Source organism: Barbus barbus (genome assembly GCF_936440315.1).
Source record: "Barbus barbus genome assembly, chromosome: 26".
Lineage (NCBI taxonomy): Eukaryota > Metazoa > Chordata > Actinopteri > Cypriniformes > Cyprinidae > Barbus > Barbus barbus.
In genome coordinates, this window is record NC_136754.1 from 21,588,210 (window position 1) to 21,609,785 (window position 21,576).

Genomic DNA, 21,576 nt, shown 5'->3' on the forward strand with positions numbered 1-21,576 from the left:
TCTGACATTCAAGCCATATTCACTGGACATCATGTATGCTATAGTATACCAATCCCCTAATTCCCAAGAATATGCATATAATGTGAGGGAAATGTTCATAAGCTCACACCAACTGGGCACTGTCATGCTGTAAATACACAATCAAATTCAAATCAATTGTGCAAATCTGGAAAAGGATATTCAATAGGCTACCTTTTAACCTTTAATAGAATCCAGATTAACAAAGCAGACCCGGAACAAAAATAATAGATATGCCACCATCTCATAATTGTAATCAATATTCTGCTTCACACCACAGCACAGAGGTATATTTCAGTGGGTTTATCTCATGGAGCAGATCTCTTCAACCACAATATGCTAGTAAAGGCTGAAATAAACATGCATCACTTACATAGTCATGGAAGGCCTTAGCTTCACTGGAGTGATCACATGTGTCCCTTCTCTCAGGTGCTGCACAGTACAGGTCCCAAAACACACTATGTAATGAGAGCATTGTTTGTAATGAGAAAGTATTACATGTCACAATAGTTGGACTTGCTGAACACATTAAAGCAACAAAGATGAAAATTTGCTGAAGATGTAGATGCATTTGTTTCTTTATCGGAACGGATTCGGAGAAATTTAGTTTTATTACTTGCTCACTATTGGTCCTCTTCAATGAATGGGTGTCATCAGAATGAGAGTTCAAATAGCATCACAATAGTCCCCAAGTAATGTATGTAATCCACAAGCTGTCTGATTATAATAAACAAATCCATCATCAAGACATTGCAACTTTAAACCGTTGCTTCTGGACAAAATATAATCCATAATCCATAATAATGCTTCCTCCAGTGAAAAAGACCATCCTCTGTTGTGTCCGTTTACATTAAAATTCCATGACATATTTGTCTTGAAATGTATTGGATTGTTTTCACTTGGAAACGGTGCGGTGTACTGTGTATATTTATCTGCCGATTCAGACGAGGTGACTTTATCAGTGGAGAATGTGATATTATGCACTTGTATGTGAGCCAGGAGTAACAGTTTGAAGTTAAAAATATTTTAATAATAGATTTGTTTCCTACATTGATTGATTGATTTGATTTATTTAAGTGTCATACATCATAATGGATGCCCAGCCCATTTCCTACAAATACACAGTTTTTCACTTCACAAGACATTCATTGATGGACTGAAGTTATGTGGATTGTGTTTGGACCCTCATTCTGACGGCACCCATTCACTGCATTTGCAAGGTGTAATGCTAAATTTCTCCAAATCTGTTCCAAAGAAAAAAACAACTCTTCTAAATTTTAAGTGGCCTGAGGGTGTAAATTTTTTAACTAATTTTAATTTCAACTACTTCCTTTAAAACTATATGGGCTATGTGTTGAAATTATCTTTTTATGCTTAGGTTTCCAGAGAACTCAAATATTAACAGTCAAATAAGATTAAATTTCATAACATATTGTAAAGATTCCAATTACTGCAAAATACTGAGCAACTACTGAATGCAGATAATACACACCACCACCAAGAGTGCAGAAAGCCTGGTGGTTCACCAAGGGTTATGTTCTTCTCCCATCTTATCTAAACATAATAAAAACAGACAACAGAAGACTTTAATAGACACAGTCAATGCATAACAAGATTAGACATTGTTCATGATCATGCACACATGCTCTTAAGAATAAAGACACATATGCACATACACACCTCTGATAAAAACGTCTGAGCAGATTTCTGAGCTCCCACGTGTAACAAATATTCATAGACGTATAATGCCAACCTGTACAATCAAAATAGATGCCATACAATAAATAGATGTCTTACAATAAAACTCTCTGTTCTGTTTCCATATAGTCTTATTCTTGTCCTAAAAAATTAACAATGCAGTTGGCATTCTACAACAACTGCCTGCATCTATATACTGTATTTCCAGAACAATAATCGATATCACCATGACCATTTGCAAATAATAATGCTCTTAAATTCTCTTATAAAGTGAAAACAAAAATACACCACCACCAATTCAATTTATTGCTAATAAAAAAACAAACAAAAAAACAGAACATTTTATCAGTTTGAACTATAACATTACTGGAATGTCTCGAACAAGATAACATTATAGGAGACAACATAACATAAAGCGACATCAGCTGTGCGAGTAAATAAGCCAGTAGAGAGCAGCGCTTACTTTTCCCGAGCTTGCCCGTCCGATGGCACCGCGGTCCCTTTACCTTTCGCGAACATGACTTGCGCTGAATATAAACGCGTCTGCCAGGTTCACTGAGCTGTTTCCTTATGCTCCAGCTGTCAACGCGTACCCCGCCTCTGACCCCATCCGCTTCAACCGACCCTGCCACAGCGACATCATGAACTATGGGCGGGGATCTGTGGTTTATGATTGACAGCTTTATAGACCAATGAACATGTTCGACGTGACCTCACGATCCCCCATATCTGCATAAAAGTTAAAACAATAAAGTAAGGCTCTTAGAAATCAACGGATAATTCATTTTTTTCTAGTTGGGTGTTATGAGAAATTCTGGAAAACTTAATTCTTTAATAATAATAATAATAATAATAAACACAATGTATTTCTCTTATCTTTCTTTTATAGGAGTACGGGCTGCTTGTTATATATATATATATATATATGGGTCAATGACGTGACGCCTAAATTTTCTGTCTGATTGCATTTTTTCAGTTAAAAAATTGTTGAAATGCATAAAAAATATGTCATATATATGAAGGGCCTCTCCCATGTATGAACTCACATTAAATTTTCAAAAAACATTAGTTATTTGTAATTTTTCTGCTATTCAAAGTGTCAAAATATCAGGTGGTGCGACCGTCCGGCCTTGAAATGACCCTAAATCTATTGAGATAAATTTTCTGTACTATTTGGCATAATTTCCAAAGTGTTTTGTAATACTGTATAAAATTGCAAAGCATTTGTATTTATATTTCCGTCATAATATACAAAAAAACGTTGAAATATCATGTGGTGCGACCATCAAGAAACTACCATTTTGGGACTTTTATGTTGAAATCCATTCAAAGATAAGACTTTGCATCATATAACAATTTGCCAAGAACCCATGAAAGCATCAGGCAGGTTTGTAAGTCTCTTTCAAATCTGGAAAAACAATAACCTTTTTAACGGCTGGTATGCAGTTACCACATTTGGATATCATGTGGTATGACCTAAAGAAACTCCAGAAGTCACTTTCTACTATCAGAAAGATGTTCATGTTGTCAGCTCAGAACCTGAGCCAGCAACCTCCCCCTACTCTAAATTGACCCTTTGCAAAGACCCACCCCCCTTAGTTACTGTTGCTACGTCCGACAAACCATGACACTTTTATGCCACACATCATGTTCTCACGCGTTGAAAAATACATCATGGAGCAAAGAGGACACTGACAGACAAGACAGAGCTGGTTACTTTTAGTATGAAACAAAGTCTCAGTGTTCAAATTTAGTCATTTTTTAAAAGAAATTCAAACAACAAATACTGTTTTGTGGCTCTTTACCATGTCGTGACAGATCGCTGTAGCACCTCAGTCTCTTCATCTTTACTAGTCATAGCATGAAATAAACATGAATGAACATCAGAAGGTATCTTGTTTCAACCATGAAAAGATGTCAATACACACCTTTGACATAATTTTTCAAGTTCAAGTCCAACGATGTTAATTTACTCTCCTGTCTGTTTTGTTTTTCGGCGTTATAATATGTCAGACTGCCTGTTAATCAAACTCCCAGTGAACGGGTCAATTGAGCAGCCAATTTTGGGCAAAGTACAGAAATAACTGGGGCTAAAGAAATGCCTGCAGTTAATGCCATGTGCTGCACTTTTCACACATTTCTCTTTAAATAGATTTTTAATGATATAAGGTATTTTTGTCATTTGGAGCGACCACTCAACATGTGGTGCGACCAATAATAGCAATAGCTGTATTAAAATAAAAATAAAATATCTAATTTCTGTGGTTGAAATATGAATCACTGCTACAGTAAGTGAATGGTATTTAATAAAAAAAAACATTTTTATCCGTTTTATGCAATTTGCAGGAAAAATAAGTCTGTTAACTGCATTTAAGAAGGCAACTCTGAAATTAAAGAACAAAAATAAGAGATCATTATTTACAAAAACTCAAATTAAATGCAAATACTTTGTTTATAAACACTTTAATTACTGAAAACATTTTTAAAAAAATGTTAAGCATGTTAAGGAAATAATTTAATTTTAATATAACTCATGGTCTCACCACATGACATTTTTTAAGGCTATTGCCAATTCATCTAGATGAAAAAAACAGTAAAATCACTTAATTTTAAATTTGAATATGAATTTATGTGTACACAACATTCTTAATGTTTGAACAATTACAGTCGATATTATTAGTTTTTGTATTTTAAAATATAAAATATATATATATATATTCTTAAAATAAATATTTCTGTACTACTGTTCTGATTGTAAACGTTACCAATTATGCTAACAAAACTTCGTTAACTCTCGACTCTATTTGAAGCGCTGCACTGTTCTTTTAAAGACTTGTTGCGCCACCTGTCGGATAGCAAACTAAGCGATAAACGGTAGGTGTCAAAACATCCTGTGCTGTTTGCAAACACGATTGTTATGTTTGAAGTATGTTGTTGTTTTTAATGTGAGAAGGGTCCTAAAATATGTATCCTAAGAAGAGTGTTGTGAAGTTTACAGAACATATGTAAACATGAGACACGGGGCGGGGTCTTAGTTAGGCTACTTGTTAGTGAACACTATATGCGCGCGACTGAAGAGGGATTTTTACTTCCCATGCGCGAAGATCTTCCGTGAAGTCTGTCACTGGAATTATAGTCTTGCGAGAAAGGCTGCCGTGTTGAATCTAACCAGACTGTCTAGGCAGATCGCGGTAAGGGCGTGAAGGATACTTTATATCTAAACATCAAGCCATGTCGCCGCTTAAACTTGTTTTCGATGCTGTTCTGCATACTCATTCAACAACTGCACGTCTATTTACTTCATTGTAAACGCTGCAAAGAAACGCAAGTGCACATAACATCTATTCTTATGTTGAAATAAATTTGTAGACAAATCTCACTGGCACAGGAATGTATTGATGATTTTGTCATTAAAATGAAGGGTGTTAATGTTAAGGAGTGTCACAGAGATTACTGAAGGTTGCGCAATATTCAACAGTAGTAAGAAGTAGTTACCAGACTGAAAGTACAACGTTGAGATGTGCAATTACATGTGGTAAAATTCACAATCATACCTCGTGATGTTTAGTTTGCCGGCAAATGCATTTAAAATGCATTCCACTTACATTTCACTGCTGGTTATACTCTGTATAATTGTGTATGTGACGAATACAAATCTTGAAAATCTTGAAACAATAATAATAATAGTAATAATACAGATAATTAAAATAATTCAAAAATATTTTAAAAAGTGGACCTAGGTCTATAGTCAGTGTTTTAGACGATGTAAAAGTACATTTTATTTGTTTATTGTTTTGTTCATATTAATGAGAATTGTGGATGCAAAATTTATTTTTAGGCCTCCATTATAAATACATAACAATTAAAAAAAAAAAAAAAAAAATTAGATTTAAGATTTAATCTTAAAATTAAGATGAAAATTACTTGTTCAGTTTCTAGTTATCTGATAAAATGACCTTCACACATTTTAAGTGAGGTTAAATTGTCCTTTATGGGACTGCTGTATTCAAAGCAAAACTCGAATTTCTAATATTAGCATTGGATATTATTTGCTCTCAGCTGCTGAATCTTCACCCTATCAGTATGGCATCAGAATCCCATCATAAGGAGAATCTGCATAACCTTCAGCTGGAGGATGAAAGACAGCATCGCAACCCTTCAGTGTTGAAGATGAGCCAGATAGTGCTGCCCTGCCATGCCAACCACTGCGGAGAGCTGAGCATCGGACAGCTGCTCAAATGGATGGACTGCACAGCATGTCTGTCTGGTGAGTTTGAACAATGAATGAGACATAGCACTTTTAACCTGCATAGTAAAGGCTCCAAAATACTCGGTGTACGGATATGAGTGTTAGTATAATACTGAGGACGTGATTGCAGTGACTAGATATGTGACTGCAGGTGTATGTTCTAGAATGTGAGAACATTACTTGAAATATTGCAATGTGGGATACATTATTAGGTACATTTCTTATACAGTATTGTGAAAATGTATTTTCCCCACTCTGATTTGTTATTTTTTATGTATATTTCATGTTAATTGTTTTATATCCTCATACAAATGACAACACAGAACAAAGGCAAGCAAAGTAGACACATACAGTTTGTAATTTTTTCATAGGTATGATGTTCTTTTTGGTGTTTGGTTTTATCTTATGGACCCCTGTCTTCCAAACAGTTCTAATTCCAGCTCATTAGCACACAAAATATTCTCCCAAAAGGTTTGAGGATCATCAAGGTGTGGCTTGGCAAAATTCAGATGAGTTTTAATGCTCTTCTGGGTGAGCAGTGGCCTGTGTCTTTCGGACGGTGGAGTCATGAACAGGGACTGATGCACTGATGCAATTTACTGATGCAAGAAAGGCCTGGAGTTCCTTCAGTGCTGTCCTTGAGTCTTTTGTGACTTCCACAAATGAATCTTTGCGGTGGTCTTGGGGGAATATTGGAAGGTTAGCCACTTCTGGGAAGGTTTGCTACTATGCCATTTTTTTCCATCTGAAGATAATGGCTCTTGCTTGGGTTCTTAGGAGTCCAAGAGCCTTGAAATAGCTTTGTAACCGGTCCCAGGCTAACGTATTTCACTCACTTTCTTCCTCATCATTTCTGGAATTTCTTTCACAGTTGGCATAGTGTGTTACTGGGTAAGGCCTTTTAGCCATCTTCATGCTGTTGAAAAAGTTCTGTTGAAAAGTGTAATAAGTGCACACGGCTGTGTTGTAGGCTGTATTCAGGTGTCATGAAGGTGATGTTATGGCACATTATGAGACATGGAGGCGTGATCTTATTGATAATGAGACTTTCATTTTCCCAAATAAATACAAAGGCAGAGCAAAATTAATATGGATACATAACGCAAATAACTAAATTTCCTAAACAGACAAAAACATGAGAGTCAGTACAAAAAAATAGAAACAACTTTCATAATGACAATACTCAAAATTGGGTTCTTGCTAGCCAACAACAATATATTACACAAATGACATGTTCTGCATTCTGTTTGCTTTCTCCTCTCTCAAGCCACGACACTGCCTTCCTTAAATAGGGCTGGTTGTGCTTCATTAAATAACATTATAATTGAAATAAAATTGTATTTTGTGTTTACTCAGGTTGCCTTTGCTTTATGTTAGGTTTTGTTTTAATTTCTGAAACAATTTATCAAGGATATAGCCTACACTTAAACAGAACAAATCAAGAAGGGGGCAAATACTGTATTCCTTGCACATTACCTGTCAGTCATAAACAGGCAAATCTTTTAAAAATGGTGTAAGATTCATTAGTGTCAAGATGTCTTATTTGATCTGCTTCCATTCCAGCTGAGAGACACGCTGGATGCCCCTGTGTGACAGCTTCTGTTGATGACATCCACTTTGAGCACACCATTGGGTACAAAAGAAATATCACTTATATTTTACATAATTAGAGCCACATCTCAGTGTCTTTTGAAAAACATCCTACCCAGAATGTCATTTCACCCTTAGGAAGTACTGGCAGTTCTGTCTGGTTAATTGTTCTATTAAACTACTATTATACAGAACACTGTTAATTACTCCAGTCTGTCAGACTGTTAGAATAACACTGCACCACTCAAATGTAACTTTGATTAGAGAGGAGAGTCTCAGTAATATAAGCTCAATGGAAAACAGTCTCTAATATATCATAAGCTACTGTTATTATCACTTACATTTGAAATACACATATATTTTTCAGTGTTGGACAAGTGGTCAACATTAAGGCCAAAGTCAACAGGGCCTTCAACTCAAGCATGGAGGTAATAGCCACACTTTACATTATAATATAGAATAGTCTCACTTTATTTTATTTTACCAAAGGTTACTCTACTACGACCTACAGATGTTTTTGGAGTGGTTTATACTGTTAATGTAACACTGAGGTTTTCAGACCTTTTGATGCCAAGGACCCCTAAATATGATAAGTCAACATGGTTTCCAAAGTAAAACAAATGGACTTTGATTAAAGTGAATCCTTAACATATCTGCAGAATATTTACTTTATGTTAACTGGAGATCTTTTTCCTGCCTCCTATTAAGAGTACTGCATTAGAATTATTAGAGTACTGTGTTAGAGTTCGTGGCCTAATGGTTAGAGAGTCGGACTCGTAATTCAAAAGTTGCGGGTTCGAGTCTCGGGCCGGCAGGAATTGTAGGTGGGGGGAGTGAATGTCCAGCGCTCTCTCCACCCTCAATACCACGACTGAGGTGCCCTTGAGCAAGGCACCGAACCCCCAACTGCTCCCCGGGCGCCGCAGCATAAATGGCTGCCCACTGCTCCGGGTGTGTGTTCACGGTGTGTGTGTGTGTTCACTGCTGTGTGTGTGCACGATGGATGGGTTAAATGCAGAGCACGAATTCCGAGTATGGGTCACCATACTTGGCAGTATGTCACTTCACTAGAGTACTGTTGATGATAGAGATTTTGAATTTGAAATAAAATATGTAGAATAGCAATTATTCATGTACGTATTGGTGTTTGTGTTAGGTGGGGATAGAGGTGAACTGTGAGGATCTGTACAGTGGCCGTCATTGGCGAGTGTGTCAGGCTTTTGCCACATTTGTCGCCAAACGCACAGATGCAAACAAGGTATGAGAAAACAATGCCATAGGAATGCTTATTATAATAATGTTTATAAATATGCTATGCTCACTTATATCTTAGTTAATGGGGAAAAAAACATTTTACAAACTGATTTGAGCTTTTTGTTATAGCTGTGGAAATAAGGAAACACTGCAAATAAGGAAACAAGGCAAATGGCATGCAAATAAACAAGGCAGTTGCTTTCTGCTCTAAATGCATCTAAAGGATCTAAATGCACCAGTCTAAGCACTAAATGCACTAAATTAAGTCTAAATGCACCTTTACTCTGCACTAATTTTTAACCAGTTATCAATAATTCAGGCAACGTGTAGATAAGAAATCTGTTGGGACTGTAACTGCAGGTGCAGCTGAGGCAGGTTGTGCCCTGCACACACCAAGAACAGGTGGAGCACAGTTTAGCAGCTGAGAGGAGGAGGATGAGACTCATTCATCACGACACCATGCAGGACTTGCTCAACAACAAGACCTTCCAGAGAAGTATCAGTGAGGGTAAGTGTCTTAAGTGGTGGAGGCACTTGCCTTTTGGTAAAGACACTTTTGGAAAGACAAAAGGCTTTGTGCAAACATTACACTAAGGCTCACAGACTGAATGCTTATGCACATGTGATAATATCTCAGACAGAGTGAATTTCTTAGCCCTTAAGGGATAGTTCACCCAAAAATGTTAAATTTTACGTGATACGTCACCCTCATGTATTTAAATCTGAATAACTTTCTGTGGAACACAAAAGAGGATATTTACTGTAGAATCCCCACTTTTTTGTATGAAGAGAGTCTTAGAGAAGAAAGTCATTCAGCAGAACAAAATCATACAGCTTTGGAACAACATAAATTTGAGTAAACGGTGACAGAATTTTCATTTTTAGAGTGAAGTATGACTAAGCTATTGCACCTGTTCTAGACAATAATTTAGTTTTCTCTGAGCATCTGTTTAGCATCTTGAGGAGGTGTTTTATTGTTTGTGAGGCAGAGAACCATGATGAAGATGTGGCCTTGCCGACAGAAAGAACAAGAGTGGAAAGTGTCGAGCTGGTACTTCCTCCTCATGCAAATCACCAGGTCAACACATTCGGAGGCCAGATTATGGCCTGGATGGAAAATGTCGCTACCATTGCAGCCAGGTGTGTGTCTGCACACTTGCAAAATGCATTTTTATACAGCAGTTAATATTTACCTTTATTAACCCTTAGCCTGCAATAGATCAAGGTTCAAGGTTTGTAATGCTGATACAAACAAACCGCAAAAGAGACTTCTGTAATGACAGTATATATAGAAATGTTTGCTTAAAGCATTTAACAAACTTCAGCTTTCTTAAAAACTTTATGCCATTTAGTTCATCTGTGTTAGCTTTGAGGTATATCTATATGCTATGTACTCCTAAGATATACACAATTAATGGAATAGTTCACCCAAAAATGAAAATTTACTCAAACTCGGGAATTTACTCAGCATTAAGATGTTTTTAACTTCAACTTGCTTCTGGCTAAAATATGAGTCCTCTATCCAAAAATATTGCATTCTCCAGTGAAAAAAATAGTGCTGTCTGAATCAAAAGAGATCACAGATCAAACACCATTTAAAACCAGCCCAGAATCCTTTTAAACAAATATGTCGGTGGATTTGAGAGAACAACAGGGGATGGACTTTTTAACTGGAGGAAGCACTGTATTGGATTATATTTTTTTACAAACACTCATAATTCTTGTATCATTTTGTTGTATCTAAAATAAGAAAGTCTCCCTTATACAACTTGCAACTAACTAGACAAGTAGCAAATTAAACCAACAATATCTTCATGTTTATATAAGGAAGTATGTCAGCACAGGACAGAAAACATCTTGTGTCTTGTGATGGTCTTATTATGAATAAAAAACTAAAGACACACTGGCTTTCTCTTTTTTTTTTTCTTCATTTTTTAGTCGTTTATGCAATGCTCATCCAACTCTGAGGGCTATAGACATGTTTCACTTTAGAGGCCCTTCCCAGGTTGGAGATCGTTTGGTTCTAAAGGCCATTGTTAACAACACATTCAAGAACAGGTAGGCTTATATAATCTGTCTATCAGTATTTAGATTTTAATGAATACACAGTGATGATGTCATACAGCTCATTGGCAGTATCTCTGTTTTTTTTAGTATGGAGGTAGGTGTCTGTGCAGAAGCCTATCACGGAGATGAACCTCTGAGGCATATTAACAGTGCCTTCATGACTTTTGAGGTGCTGGATGAGAAAGGAAGGCCACGTCAACTGCCCCCCATAAAACCTGAACCTCAGGTGAAGAGTCCAGATTTGGTGTTCATAGTGCAAACATTCATGCCAACATTGTTAAAGTAAACTGCTATTCTGAATTTTCTGACAGGAGGGACAGAGGAGATATCAGGAGGCCCTTGCCAGGAAGAAGATTCGTCTTGATAGGTAGCAAAACTGGTACTGGTCCATTCATAACAAAAGCTCCAGCTTATAACCTCACAAAACCATGTGAGAAGAGCTGGCTGCTAGACTGCAAAACCTTCAGCTCACCCACAGATGGCGCTGTCAATGTGTGTCACTGCTAAAAAAAGTAGATAATTGTAGATAAATATATATATTTTTTCTTATTAGGCTTAGTTTTGAAGTATTTATTTTGATATGCTAGAAATGTTATTTCTAAAAAAAATATACAGAAGTTCTAATGCATGCATTATTATTTTTTTTCTTTTTCGTTTTCTCGTGATCACAACTTAATTTTCTCGTGATCTCGACATAACGAGTTGTTTTCTCGTGATCACGACATAACAAAAGTGGTTCTTTTAAACAGTGATTATTTGATTTTTAAAACAATGCATTGTGAGTCTACTGTTGCTATAGTAACAAATGCAACCATGACAGGAACATTCTAAAATGCTTAACCTGGCTTAATGCGTTAATTGAGAGTGATTTTAAAAGACAAAAGTCAGCATACACATTATTAGTAATGTACAGACAAGAAGATGAGACCATAATAAGAACGCAATGTGTTTAATTCCACGTTAAAGGAACACTCCACTTTTTTGGGGAATAGGCCCATTTTACAACTCCCATAGAGTTAAACAGTTGAGTTTTACTGTTTTTGAATCCATTCAGCTGATCTCCGGGTCTGGCGGTAGCACTTTTAGCTTAGCTTACATAGATCATTGAATCGGATTAGACCATTAGCATCTCGCTCAAAAATGACTAAAGAGTATCGATAATTGTCCTATTTAAAGCTTGAGTCTTCTGTAGTTACTTTGTGTACTAAGACCGACGAAAAATGAAAAGTTGTGATTTTCTAGGCTAATATGGCTAGGAACTAAACTCTCGTTCCGGGGTAATAATCAAGGAAATTTGCTGCCGTACCATGAGTGCAGCAGGCGCAGTGATATTACGCAGCGCCTGAAAGTAGTCCCCAGCTAGGTAGTCTCACGTAGCCAGACCTTCAGACTGATGGCTGAAGGTCTGGAATAGATGGCCGCGTTCATTGGGCAAGGCCCGCTCATGAGGCGATTTGACTGACGTCAAACAACCAATCATAGTTTGTTTCGTTTAGCGTCACGTTTCAGGGCGTGGAAGTGTCGCCACAATAACAGACCGGTCTGTGAAACTCGGATATATTTTAAAGATTCAGTGCCGCGAACTTTAAATATTTCACATACTTTTGAAAATCCAGCATTTAGTTGACTCTGATAAGTATTCGTCGTCACATTTATAAACATGATGGCTTTCTTCTTTCGTGAGGGGGTTTGGCGCCACTGCATCTTTGTTTCCCGGTGGACCAGAAATAAACGCGACACTCCCGGAAATCCGGTTTAATTCAACCAGTCAGATGACAACTTCGACATTCCTGAAGTGTTTCCAGAAAAGTGTGCCATATGCATCAGACGTTTAGCCAACGTTCCGTGGGCGTGGCGTCTGAGGCTGAGACTACCACAGGGCTCGCAAAATCGCTCCTGGGGCTATTGTATTTTCCAGTCGGGCTACCAAAATGTATCACTGTCCTGCCTGATGGGCTACCTTAAAATACAGGGCTCCCACGCTCCCTCTAAGCTGAGCACACGCGCGACCGCTCTCTTCTTCCACCGCGGCCGCGTAGAAGAAATGATGTGCCTCGCGCACACAAAAATGAGTTGGGAAGCCATTTGATTGAATGCCGCCAGTAAAAGGGAAAGAATAGCAATGTTCGGGCAAACCGCTATAGAGCTGATGTCACGACAGAGTTAGAACCGGTGAATGCGGTTTACAGGTTTCATAGAAAGAGAACGATATGCACCAAATGAGTCGCTGTAGAAACTGAATACTTCAATGGTTGCGGTGCGCTCAACACGAGAGCCAATGCAAACGCAATGACATGTGAAATAAAACGTCCTCCTGTATTAAAGAAGAGTGGCTTGATTAAGTGCTGGAAATAGCGGAGGATGGGCAAAGAACTGTAACAAAACTCTGAGACATACAGTCACACACAAGAGTATTGTACAAACTGTACTTCATAACGATGTTTAGACAGCTATAGAAAAATTCATGTTCACATTTTTTTATATTTAACTTACAGATTTCAGCTTAAGTTTTGCTTCAGTTTGTATTCTATTCTATTCTATTCTATTCTATTCTATTCTATTCTATTCTATTCTATTCTATCAGTTTAAATAGTTTGTTTTGATAATATATTATGTTAGGGCTATATTATAAACCTGATAAATAATTGACCTTGTTTTTGAGTCTTTGACTTTAAGTCTCTTGCTCATCAGGGCTGTATTCATTTAAAAAATACAGAAAAAAATTTTATATAGTGAAATATTAGTGCAATTTGTAATATTGGTTTCCGTATACCTATACTATAAAATAGCCTTTATTCCTGTGATCAAAGCTGAATTTTCAGCATTGATCACCATGACATGCTCCAGTCTTCAGTGTCCCATGATCCTTCAGAAATCTTTATAATATTCTGATTTATTATCAGTGTTGAAACTGTTGTGCTGCTTAATATTTTTTTTGGAACCTGTGTTACTTTTTTCTTTGATTCTTTGATTAATAAAAAGTTTAAAAGAATTGCATTTATTTAAAATATAAATATTTTCTAACAATAGAAGTCTTTACAATCAATTTTATCCATTTAACACATCCTTGCTGAATAAAGTTTATTTAACTTTCTTTAAACTTTTTTAAAGTATCTTTAAAAAAGAAAGAAAAGAATTCTGACCCCAAACTTTTGAATAGTTTACATTGTAACACAAAATCTCTATTTTGACTAAACACTGTTCTTTTTAACCTTTTTTTTTTTTTTTTTTTTTTTTTTATATCACAGGTCCCCAAAAATACAGTATAAAAAAATTAAATAAAATAAAGCAGTACAACTGTTTCCAACGTTGATTAAAAATCAGCATATTAGAATGACTTCTAAAGGATCATGTGACACTGAAAATACTGCTTTGCTTCACAGGAATTATTACAATTTTAAAGTATATTAAAATAGAAAACATTTATTTTAAATTGCAATAATATTTCACAATATTATTTTGTGAAATAATATTCAGTATTTTTTATCAAATGGATACAGCCTTGATGAGCACTTTTGAACTGCAGTGTATTGTACAGTAAAAATGTTTTCTCAGGTAACCTAAAATGTACATCATTTAGGTACATCAAGGGTCAAATCAAATATAAATAGCACATTAAAGTTAAAAGTTACACACTTTTTTGTGTGCATGCTGTACAGGTCTGGTATAAAGAATGCTTTTGCAATTTCATTTTCCAATTTGCCCAAAGCACAGGCCCTTCCTCCGCTTTGCTTTTCAAGGCCAAGCCTTTCAGTTCAGGGTTCTACCATTCGACCTGTGATTAGCACCAAGAATCTTCACTCGGGTGATTGCAGCCGCCCTAGCTCCCCTTCAGTTACGCGGGATCAAGATCCTGCCTTATCTGGACGATTGGCTAATTTGTGCTCCTTCCCGAGAGCAGGTCATTGGAACACAGAAGAAGTTCTAGCCCATATTCAGTTCCTGGGGTTCACTGTGAATTGGAAGAAGAGCAGTCTTCAGCCCAAACAGCAGGTTGAATTCCTGGGATTGTGACACGATTGTGACAGCCCACAGGGTCCAGAAGCTATTAGGCATGATAGCAGCAGCATCGATAGTAATTCCCTTAGGTCTGTTGAGGGCACACCCTATACAACGGTGGTTCAACTCTTTTCGTCTTCATCCGAGAGAGGACTGGAGGAAGAGGCTGTGTATTTCACACGCCTGCATGAGAGCCTTACTTCCCTGGAGGAACAGGAGTTTCCTTCGCAGGGGAGCCCCATTGGGCAATATTCCCCACAGGAGATCAGGGATCACAACCGATGCATCACTGACAGGTTGGGGGAGCCGTTTGGGAGGGCAGGTCAGTGAACGGCAAGTGGGAACCCCCTTGGTCATCAGACCACATAAATGTGTTAGAACTGAGGGCTGTTCATCTTGCTCTGGAAGCCCTATTACCGATTATATGCTACAAACATGTACTGATAAGAACGGACAGTACCTCTGTAGTTTACCACATAAATCACCAAGGAGGGACGAGATCACTAAAATGCCTTCAGGTGGCAACAGATCTATTAACGTGGGCATGTCCATGGCTGTCCTCGCTAAGAGCAATCCACATTCCAGGTACAGCGAACAGAGCAGCCGACATTCTGTCCAGGATGGGGCCTCTCCCAGGGGAGTGGCAGCTACACACAGAGGTGATATCTCAAATTTGGGCCCAATACGGTACAGCCCAGGTAGATCTTTTTGCATCCGCGGAAATAACCCATTGCCCGAGATGGTACTCTCTCAAAGTACAGGATGGCAGTTTGGGCCTGGATGTTCTGTCGCAAGAATGGCCGACAGACTTATTGTACGCTTTTCCCCCCTTTCTCCTAATACCTCAAGTTCTTCGGAAGATCAGGGAAGGTTGCTACATGATTTTGCTAGTTGCTCCACGTTGGCCAGGAAGACCATGGTTTTCAGAGATGATTCAGCTGATTCGGGGTCACCCGTGGCAGCTACCATCACGGGCAGATCTCCTGTCACAAGCGGGTGGCCAAATTTGGCATCAGAACCCAATGGCTCTGCGCTTGTGGGTATGGCCCCTGCAGAGCCTGTCCCTCAGCAGCTAGATGATGCTGTGCAGGAGACTCTAAACAATGCTAGAGCCCCATCTACTTGTGCTAACTATGCCATTAAATTGAGAATCTTTTCAGAATGGGGTTTGAACAATAACTTGTTCCATGCCTCTTGTTCTTTGTTTTTTGCAATATCAACTAGACCAAGGCAAAGCGGCTAGCACGATCAAGGTCTATGCTTCAGCTATCTCTGCATTTCATGGAAGGGTTGATGGCCAGCCAGTAGGCCGACATCCCTTGGTATGCCAGTTTTTAAAAGGGGTTCGTCGTCTCTGGCCAAATCACACTCTGCGGGCACCAAGTTGGGACTCACCTCTCGTATTAGACTCTCTCACTAAGCCCCTGTATGAACCGTTGGCAAACACAGATCTTAAAGCTTCGTCTCTTTAGACAGCTTTCGTTTTGGCCGTTTGCTCTGCAAAAAGGGTAGGAGAATTATGTGCTCTATCTGTTAGTGACAACTGTCTACGCTGGAAACCAGAGGGCACAAGCGTGTCACTTTGGCCAAAACCTGCCTTTTTACCAAAAGTAATTAATCCCCAGTTTAAGAATCAAATACTGGAGATCACTCAGTTTCAACCTCCTTCACAGACAGAACAGGAAGGCTTGCTTACCCTATGTCCAGTAAGGGCATTACGTACTTCTATGAATGTTACTCAGTCTTTGAGAAAATCGAGGAGCGAATGGTATGGATTCTGTTGTTCCCTGTGACCCTGTTAACACGAGCCATCCTATTTAGACCGTTAGTGATGGTCAGAGTGAGGTCGAAACAGATAGTAAGTTATGACTATAACTATGGATCTGTGAGACCGAAGGATGACCGTCACTAATCCTTGTCACTCGGAACTATGGGGCGTTCAAGGTAAGAGAACAAGTCGGAAGTAAAACCGGCTTTTATACGTGCGGGAGTTCCGCCTCCGGGGTCACGGGCATGACTTTATTTACATAAGGTCTCGAGAGAAGGCAGAACGAAGGTTATCGTTCTATTTAGACCGTTAGTGACGGTCATCCTTCGGTCTCAAAGATCCATAGTAATAGTCATAACTTACATTATGTCGAGATCACGAGAAAATTAAGTCGTGATCACGGGAAAACAAGAAGGAAAAAAATAATAATGCATGGCTGCTTAGAACTAATGTAATAATATTAAACTTCCAACATCTATTTAAAAATCTAAAATCTAATCAAAAACAAATACAATTATTTAATGGAATAATTAAATTAATATTGAAAGATATAAAGTAATATATTTTTCCTGAGCATCATTTATACATTTTTGCCTGTTTAGTTTCTCTCAAAAACATGATTTGCTCATCTGGCCTTTGTTTCTACTCAGGAAGTACATTATCTCATGCAAGCAGACCGAGGTGCCACTGTCTGTCCCATGGGATACCAGTAACCAGGTAACTCAGAAAATACATGTTATCCAAACGTCTGCTTACCATTACAAGGTCCAAACTTGTGGCACGAATAGGGCTTACATGTAACAAAAATAATATATCAGGATAGACATCAAAAATAAAGATAAAAAACAGACAAGATATACAGAATTATGTAAATGTGACTGACATTACGAATGGTTGTACTATTTCAGTAGTAATCAGATATTTGCTATTTATATAATCTACTCATAGAGTTTACAGTGTGTTTCACTCACATCTCCTTTTGAGCAAAATCACTAATAATGTGCAAAAGAGATGAAAAGCAGTTTTTTTATATGGCTATTGTTACTTTCAGGTGTATCTGAGCTATAATAACGTGTCTGCCTTGAAGATGCTTGCAGCCAAAAACAACTGGGACCTCAGCTCAAAGAAGAACAATGTAAGCACTATTCTTCATATGTCAGTTGCACATTATAGAGTTCACACTTTAACATTAGATACCTTGTCTTGCACTGGGCAGGTGAGCCTGTATACAGTGGAAGAGAGTCAGAGTCTGTGTTTCAGGGTGGAGTTTGAGATGGAAATCCCAGCACAAAGAGCCTTCATCCTCCTCTCAGATCTCAGTCACAGACATGAATGGGACCAACACTATACGTGAGACACTATACATACCACAGTATTATTAGCTATTGGACTTTTTAAATTACAAATGGAATAGGGAAGGCCAGAGATAAATGTCATGCTTATTCGCTCAAAAATAATAAATGTAATGGTAATTTTTTAAAGTAGAAATAACGGTTCAAATGAATTATGGAGACATAAGTTGGTTTTCGCTTTCGAAAAGGTTTATGACAGGGCTGCATCTTGTCACCATACTTGTTCAGTCTGTATGCTAAAGCCATATTCCAAAAGGCTAGGGGAGGATAACATATGGGTAGGTTGAAGACTGATAAACTGATGACATGTCGGATAACAACGGATAACATCGATAAATTTGAGCTCAATAGAGAAGAAATTGTGATTGTTATGAGTTTTGGTGCCCTTGTGACCATAGATTCGACTAACTCAAGAAATATTACGTCGTTTGGCACTTTGCAAGTCAGCTATGAAGTCTCTAGACAATTTGTTTTTTTAAAAGCAAGGACATTAGACTGTAGACAAGTTATAACTAGTTCAAACTGTAATATTCTCAGTTGTCAAGTACACTTGCACAAAACCAAATTAATGTTTAATTCTTTAGTCTATCAGGTCACTAAGACTCAAACCTGAGTTTTAAAACAAACAAAAAAATACTGGAAATTTATCAAACCTTTTTTACAAATAAAAATTAAAATCTTCATCGGTTCCTCATTATTTTAGAAAGGAATTATGCATGCACATACTTGATATGGCCATTGTGAGCACTGTTATTACCAATGTTACATTAGTAAGTTGGTCATATCTGTACATGTAAACCCTTTTGTCTGTTACATGATCATACTGTATATCATTTCGAAATATCCATTATTCAAAAATGTAAATCCAAATGCCAGTGCAAATTGACATTTACATTTTTGTATTGTTTTGTGCAGTTTGTGTAAGCTGCTCCTTAGGGTTGATGAGGATGATTTCATCTATCAAGTTGTTACTCCTTCTGTCAGTAAAGGAGGAAAATATCAGGACTTCATTTTACTGGCCTCTAGAAGACCACCCTGTGATAGCGGGTGAGGATGACTATAGCAATTCCTGGTGTGGTATTAAAAGCTAACATTTGCTACCTTTACTTCAGTGACAGAAAAAGATTACACAGACAGTTTTTTCTTTATTAGAAATAATACACACTAATAAACTGTGAACAATAAGAGCTGGTATGAAGTAAATAAGATAAATTTGTTGCCTTTAAAGAAATAATTTAGCATTACATCATTGCTCACCAGTGCATCATCTGCAGTGAATAGGTGCTATCAGAGAAAGGACTTATGTAGTTTGTATTTCTTGCAAACGCAGCTTTTCACTTCGCAAGATATTAACTGATGGACTGGAGTCGTGTGGATTACTTGTGATGTTTTAATCAGCTGTTTGGACTTTCATTCTGAAAGCACCCATTCACTGCAGAGAATCCATTGGTGAGCAAGTGATGTAAGGCTAAATTTCTCCAAATCTGTTTTGATAAAGAAACAAACTCAACTACATCTTGGATAGCCTAAGTGTGATTAAATTTCCAGCAAATTTTAATTTTTCGGTGATCTGTTCTTTTAAGCACCCATGAGTTTCTCTAAAGGCATGTTCACATGTCGAAACTGCAGTTAATGAGGTTCCATCTTGTAAAACGTTTTCACATTCTTGTAAAACTTGTAATTACAAGGTCCGACTTGTACCACTTGACCACTGCAATGGCATGTGGAAATGCATTTAAAATGGCAGTGGCCTTAGTAGTAAAATACAGTTTAATGCAGCTAGCACAGTTGAATATGTCAAATGTCCCACAAAGTTTATTAATGCATTTGCATAACAGCTATTACTTGATGTGTCTGATTCCAAGTCTGAGGAAGTGAACAGCTTCGAGTAGAATGTCATGGGTTATCATCTAGTAATCACAATTGTATTTAATATTTACATATAATGTATATTTGTTTTTTAGGGATCCATATGTAATTGCCTTAAGATCAGTTGCTCTACCCTCTCACCCACCCACAGAGGAGTTCCACAGGGGTGAGGTGGTCTGTGCTGGGTTCACCATTTATGAGGTTTCAAAAAGTGTCTCGAAGGTAGGAAAATACTAAATGATGGTCACAATGTACTTCACGCTGAAGTGTCTTATAGGTTTCCTGTTTTGCCCTCAGATTTCCTACTATAATCAGGCCAGTCCAGAAGTCCTGCCATACATCTCCACTGACATTGCAGGCCTCTCGTCCAGTTTCTACTCAACATTCTGTGCATGCAGGCAGTACCTACTGGACAACATAATCAGCACATCTGCATTTACCTCTTCTGCATTGTAACTGGCAGCTGCTGGGCTGAACTCATCATGATGTGCTACAACTGATATTTCAGTTTATGCTTTTACAGGGGCCATATCTAATATTTTTGTAGTATTTAAAATTTTTCCCAATAAGTCTATTAGGGTTAAGCCAGGAATAAACTGTTTGAGTTTGGATACTCAAGGGGTTGTGAGACACTGCACACGTTACGTTATCAGTTAATCTGATAATTGTATCAAAGAAACACGGCATGACTGTACTGTATGGTAATCACGTGAAGTTTTGTGCTAAACACAGAGGTTGAATTTTCAATGTAGAGAAAGAAAAAGAAAAAAAAACTTGACTGTGCAAATTTTAGAAAGAGAACTGCAAAGTCATTTGGTTAAATAAAACTGGCGAGTCTGTACTCTCCAGATGTGATGTGTCTGTGTATGATTTGGGAATGGGGAGAACTCTGGTCAAATTTGAGAACTCTGGTCAAAAATCTGGTCAGAATTTTTGTCAAAATTATTGGGAGCAAATGAGGTGCTTGTAAGGTAATTGCCTCGATTTGTAAGACTGGATGGCAGAAAATAATAGAATAGAAAAAGATCTTTCTCTAGCATTTTTCTCACTTTTTGCTCAGAACAAATATATTCACTCACTGAATCTGTCTCAAGGATTATTACTGAAACTTTGAATTACATGACAATTTTTCTATCCCTTCGCTGACCTTTGTAAGTAAATAGGTTGGTTTTGTATTGTTCTACATGTAAATGACCTCTTTTTATGAGACCTCTTTTTAAGCAAGGCAAGTTTATTTATATAGTACATTTCATAATGTAGGGGAAGTCGTGGCCTAATGGTTAGAGAGTCGGACTCGTGATCCAAAGGTTGCGGGTTCGAGTCTCGGGCCGGCAGGGATTGTAGGTGGGGGGAGTGAATGTCCAGCGCTCTCTCCACCCTCGATACCACGACTGAGGTGCCCTTGAGCAAGGCACCGAACCCCCAACTGCTCCCCGGGCGCTGCAGCATAAAATGGCTGCCCACTGCTCCGGGTGTGTGTTCACGGTGTGTGTGTGTTCACTGCTGTGTGTGTGCACGTTGGATGAGTTAAATGCAGAGCACGAATTCCGAGTATGGGTCACCATACTTGGCTGAATGTCACTTCACTTCACATAAACAATGGTAATTCAAAGTGCTTTCCATAGAAAAAAAAAAAAAACAGCGTTCATTAAAAGTACATAAATAAAAATAGTAAAAATCTGAAAAATTGATAAATTAATAAATAACTTAAG

The 21,576-nt window shown here is 37.8% G+C and overlaps 2 protein-coding genes across 6 annotated transcripts in view; one reads left to right on the plus strand and one right to left on the minus strand.

The window, feature by feature from the left end:
• The window catches only part of ssbp3a (single stranded DNA binding protein 3a), a 41,628-nt gene extending 39,248 nt beyond the window's left edge, over positions 1 to 2,380 (minus strand). Inside the window, exons 1-4 of one of the 3 annotated variants that reach the window (XM_079379725.1) lie at positions 2,180 to 2,380; positions 1,699 to 1,771; positions 1,511 to 1,572; positions 392 to 476 (exon numbers count right to left, since the gene is read on the minus strand). In XM_079379725.1, the coding sequence (XP_079235851.1) occupies positions 392 to 476; positions 1,511 to 1,572; positions 1,699 to 1,771; positions 2,180 to 2,235 (276 nt within the window). In that variant the 5' untranslated portion in view covers positions 2,236 to 2,380. The remainder of the gene's footprint in view (positions 1 to 391; positions 477 to 1,510; positions 1,573 to 1,698; positions 1,772 to 2,179) is intronic. The other 2 variants (XM_079379724.1, XM_079379727.1) reach the window with 2 other exon arrangements.
• A 2,171-nt stretch (positions 2,381 to 4,551) lies between these two features.
• On the plus strand, positions 4,552 to 20,945 carry acot11a (acyl-CoA thioesterase 11a). 3 transcript variants are annotated; one of them, XM_079379722.1, is made up of 16 exons: positions 4,552 to 4,590; positions 5,776 to 5,983; positions 7,529 to 7,598; positions 7,923 to 7,983; positions 8,712 to 8,813; positions 9,170 to 9,317; positions 9,799 to 9,949; positions 10,748 to 10,867; positions 10,964 to 11,102; positions 11,188 to 11,243; positions 17,294 to 17,360; positions 17,695 to 17,778; positions 17,860 to 17,993; positions 18,911 to 19,042; positions 19,960 to 20,086; positions 20,162 to 20,945. In XM_079379722.1, exons 2-16 carry the CDS (start codon positions 5,800 to 5,802, stop codon positions 20,318 to 20,320), a joined length of 1,734 nt encoding a protein of 577 aa, XP_079235848.1. In that variant the 5' UTR covers positions 4,552 to 4,590; positions 5,776 to 5,799; the 3' UTR covers positions 20,321 to 20,945. The 3 variants fall into 3 exon arrangements, with proteins under 3 accessions (XP_079235848.1, XP_079235847.1, XP_079235846.1); XM_079379721.1 differs by having other exon boundaries at positions 4,583 to 4,907; XM_079379720.1 differs by lacking the exon at positions 4,552 to 4,590 and adding an exon at positions 4,760 to 4,907 and having other exon boundaries at positions 17,695 to 17,993.
• The last annotated feature ends 631 nt before the right edge of the window (positions 20,946 to 21,576 follow it).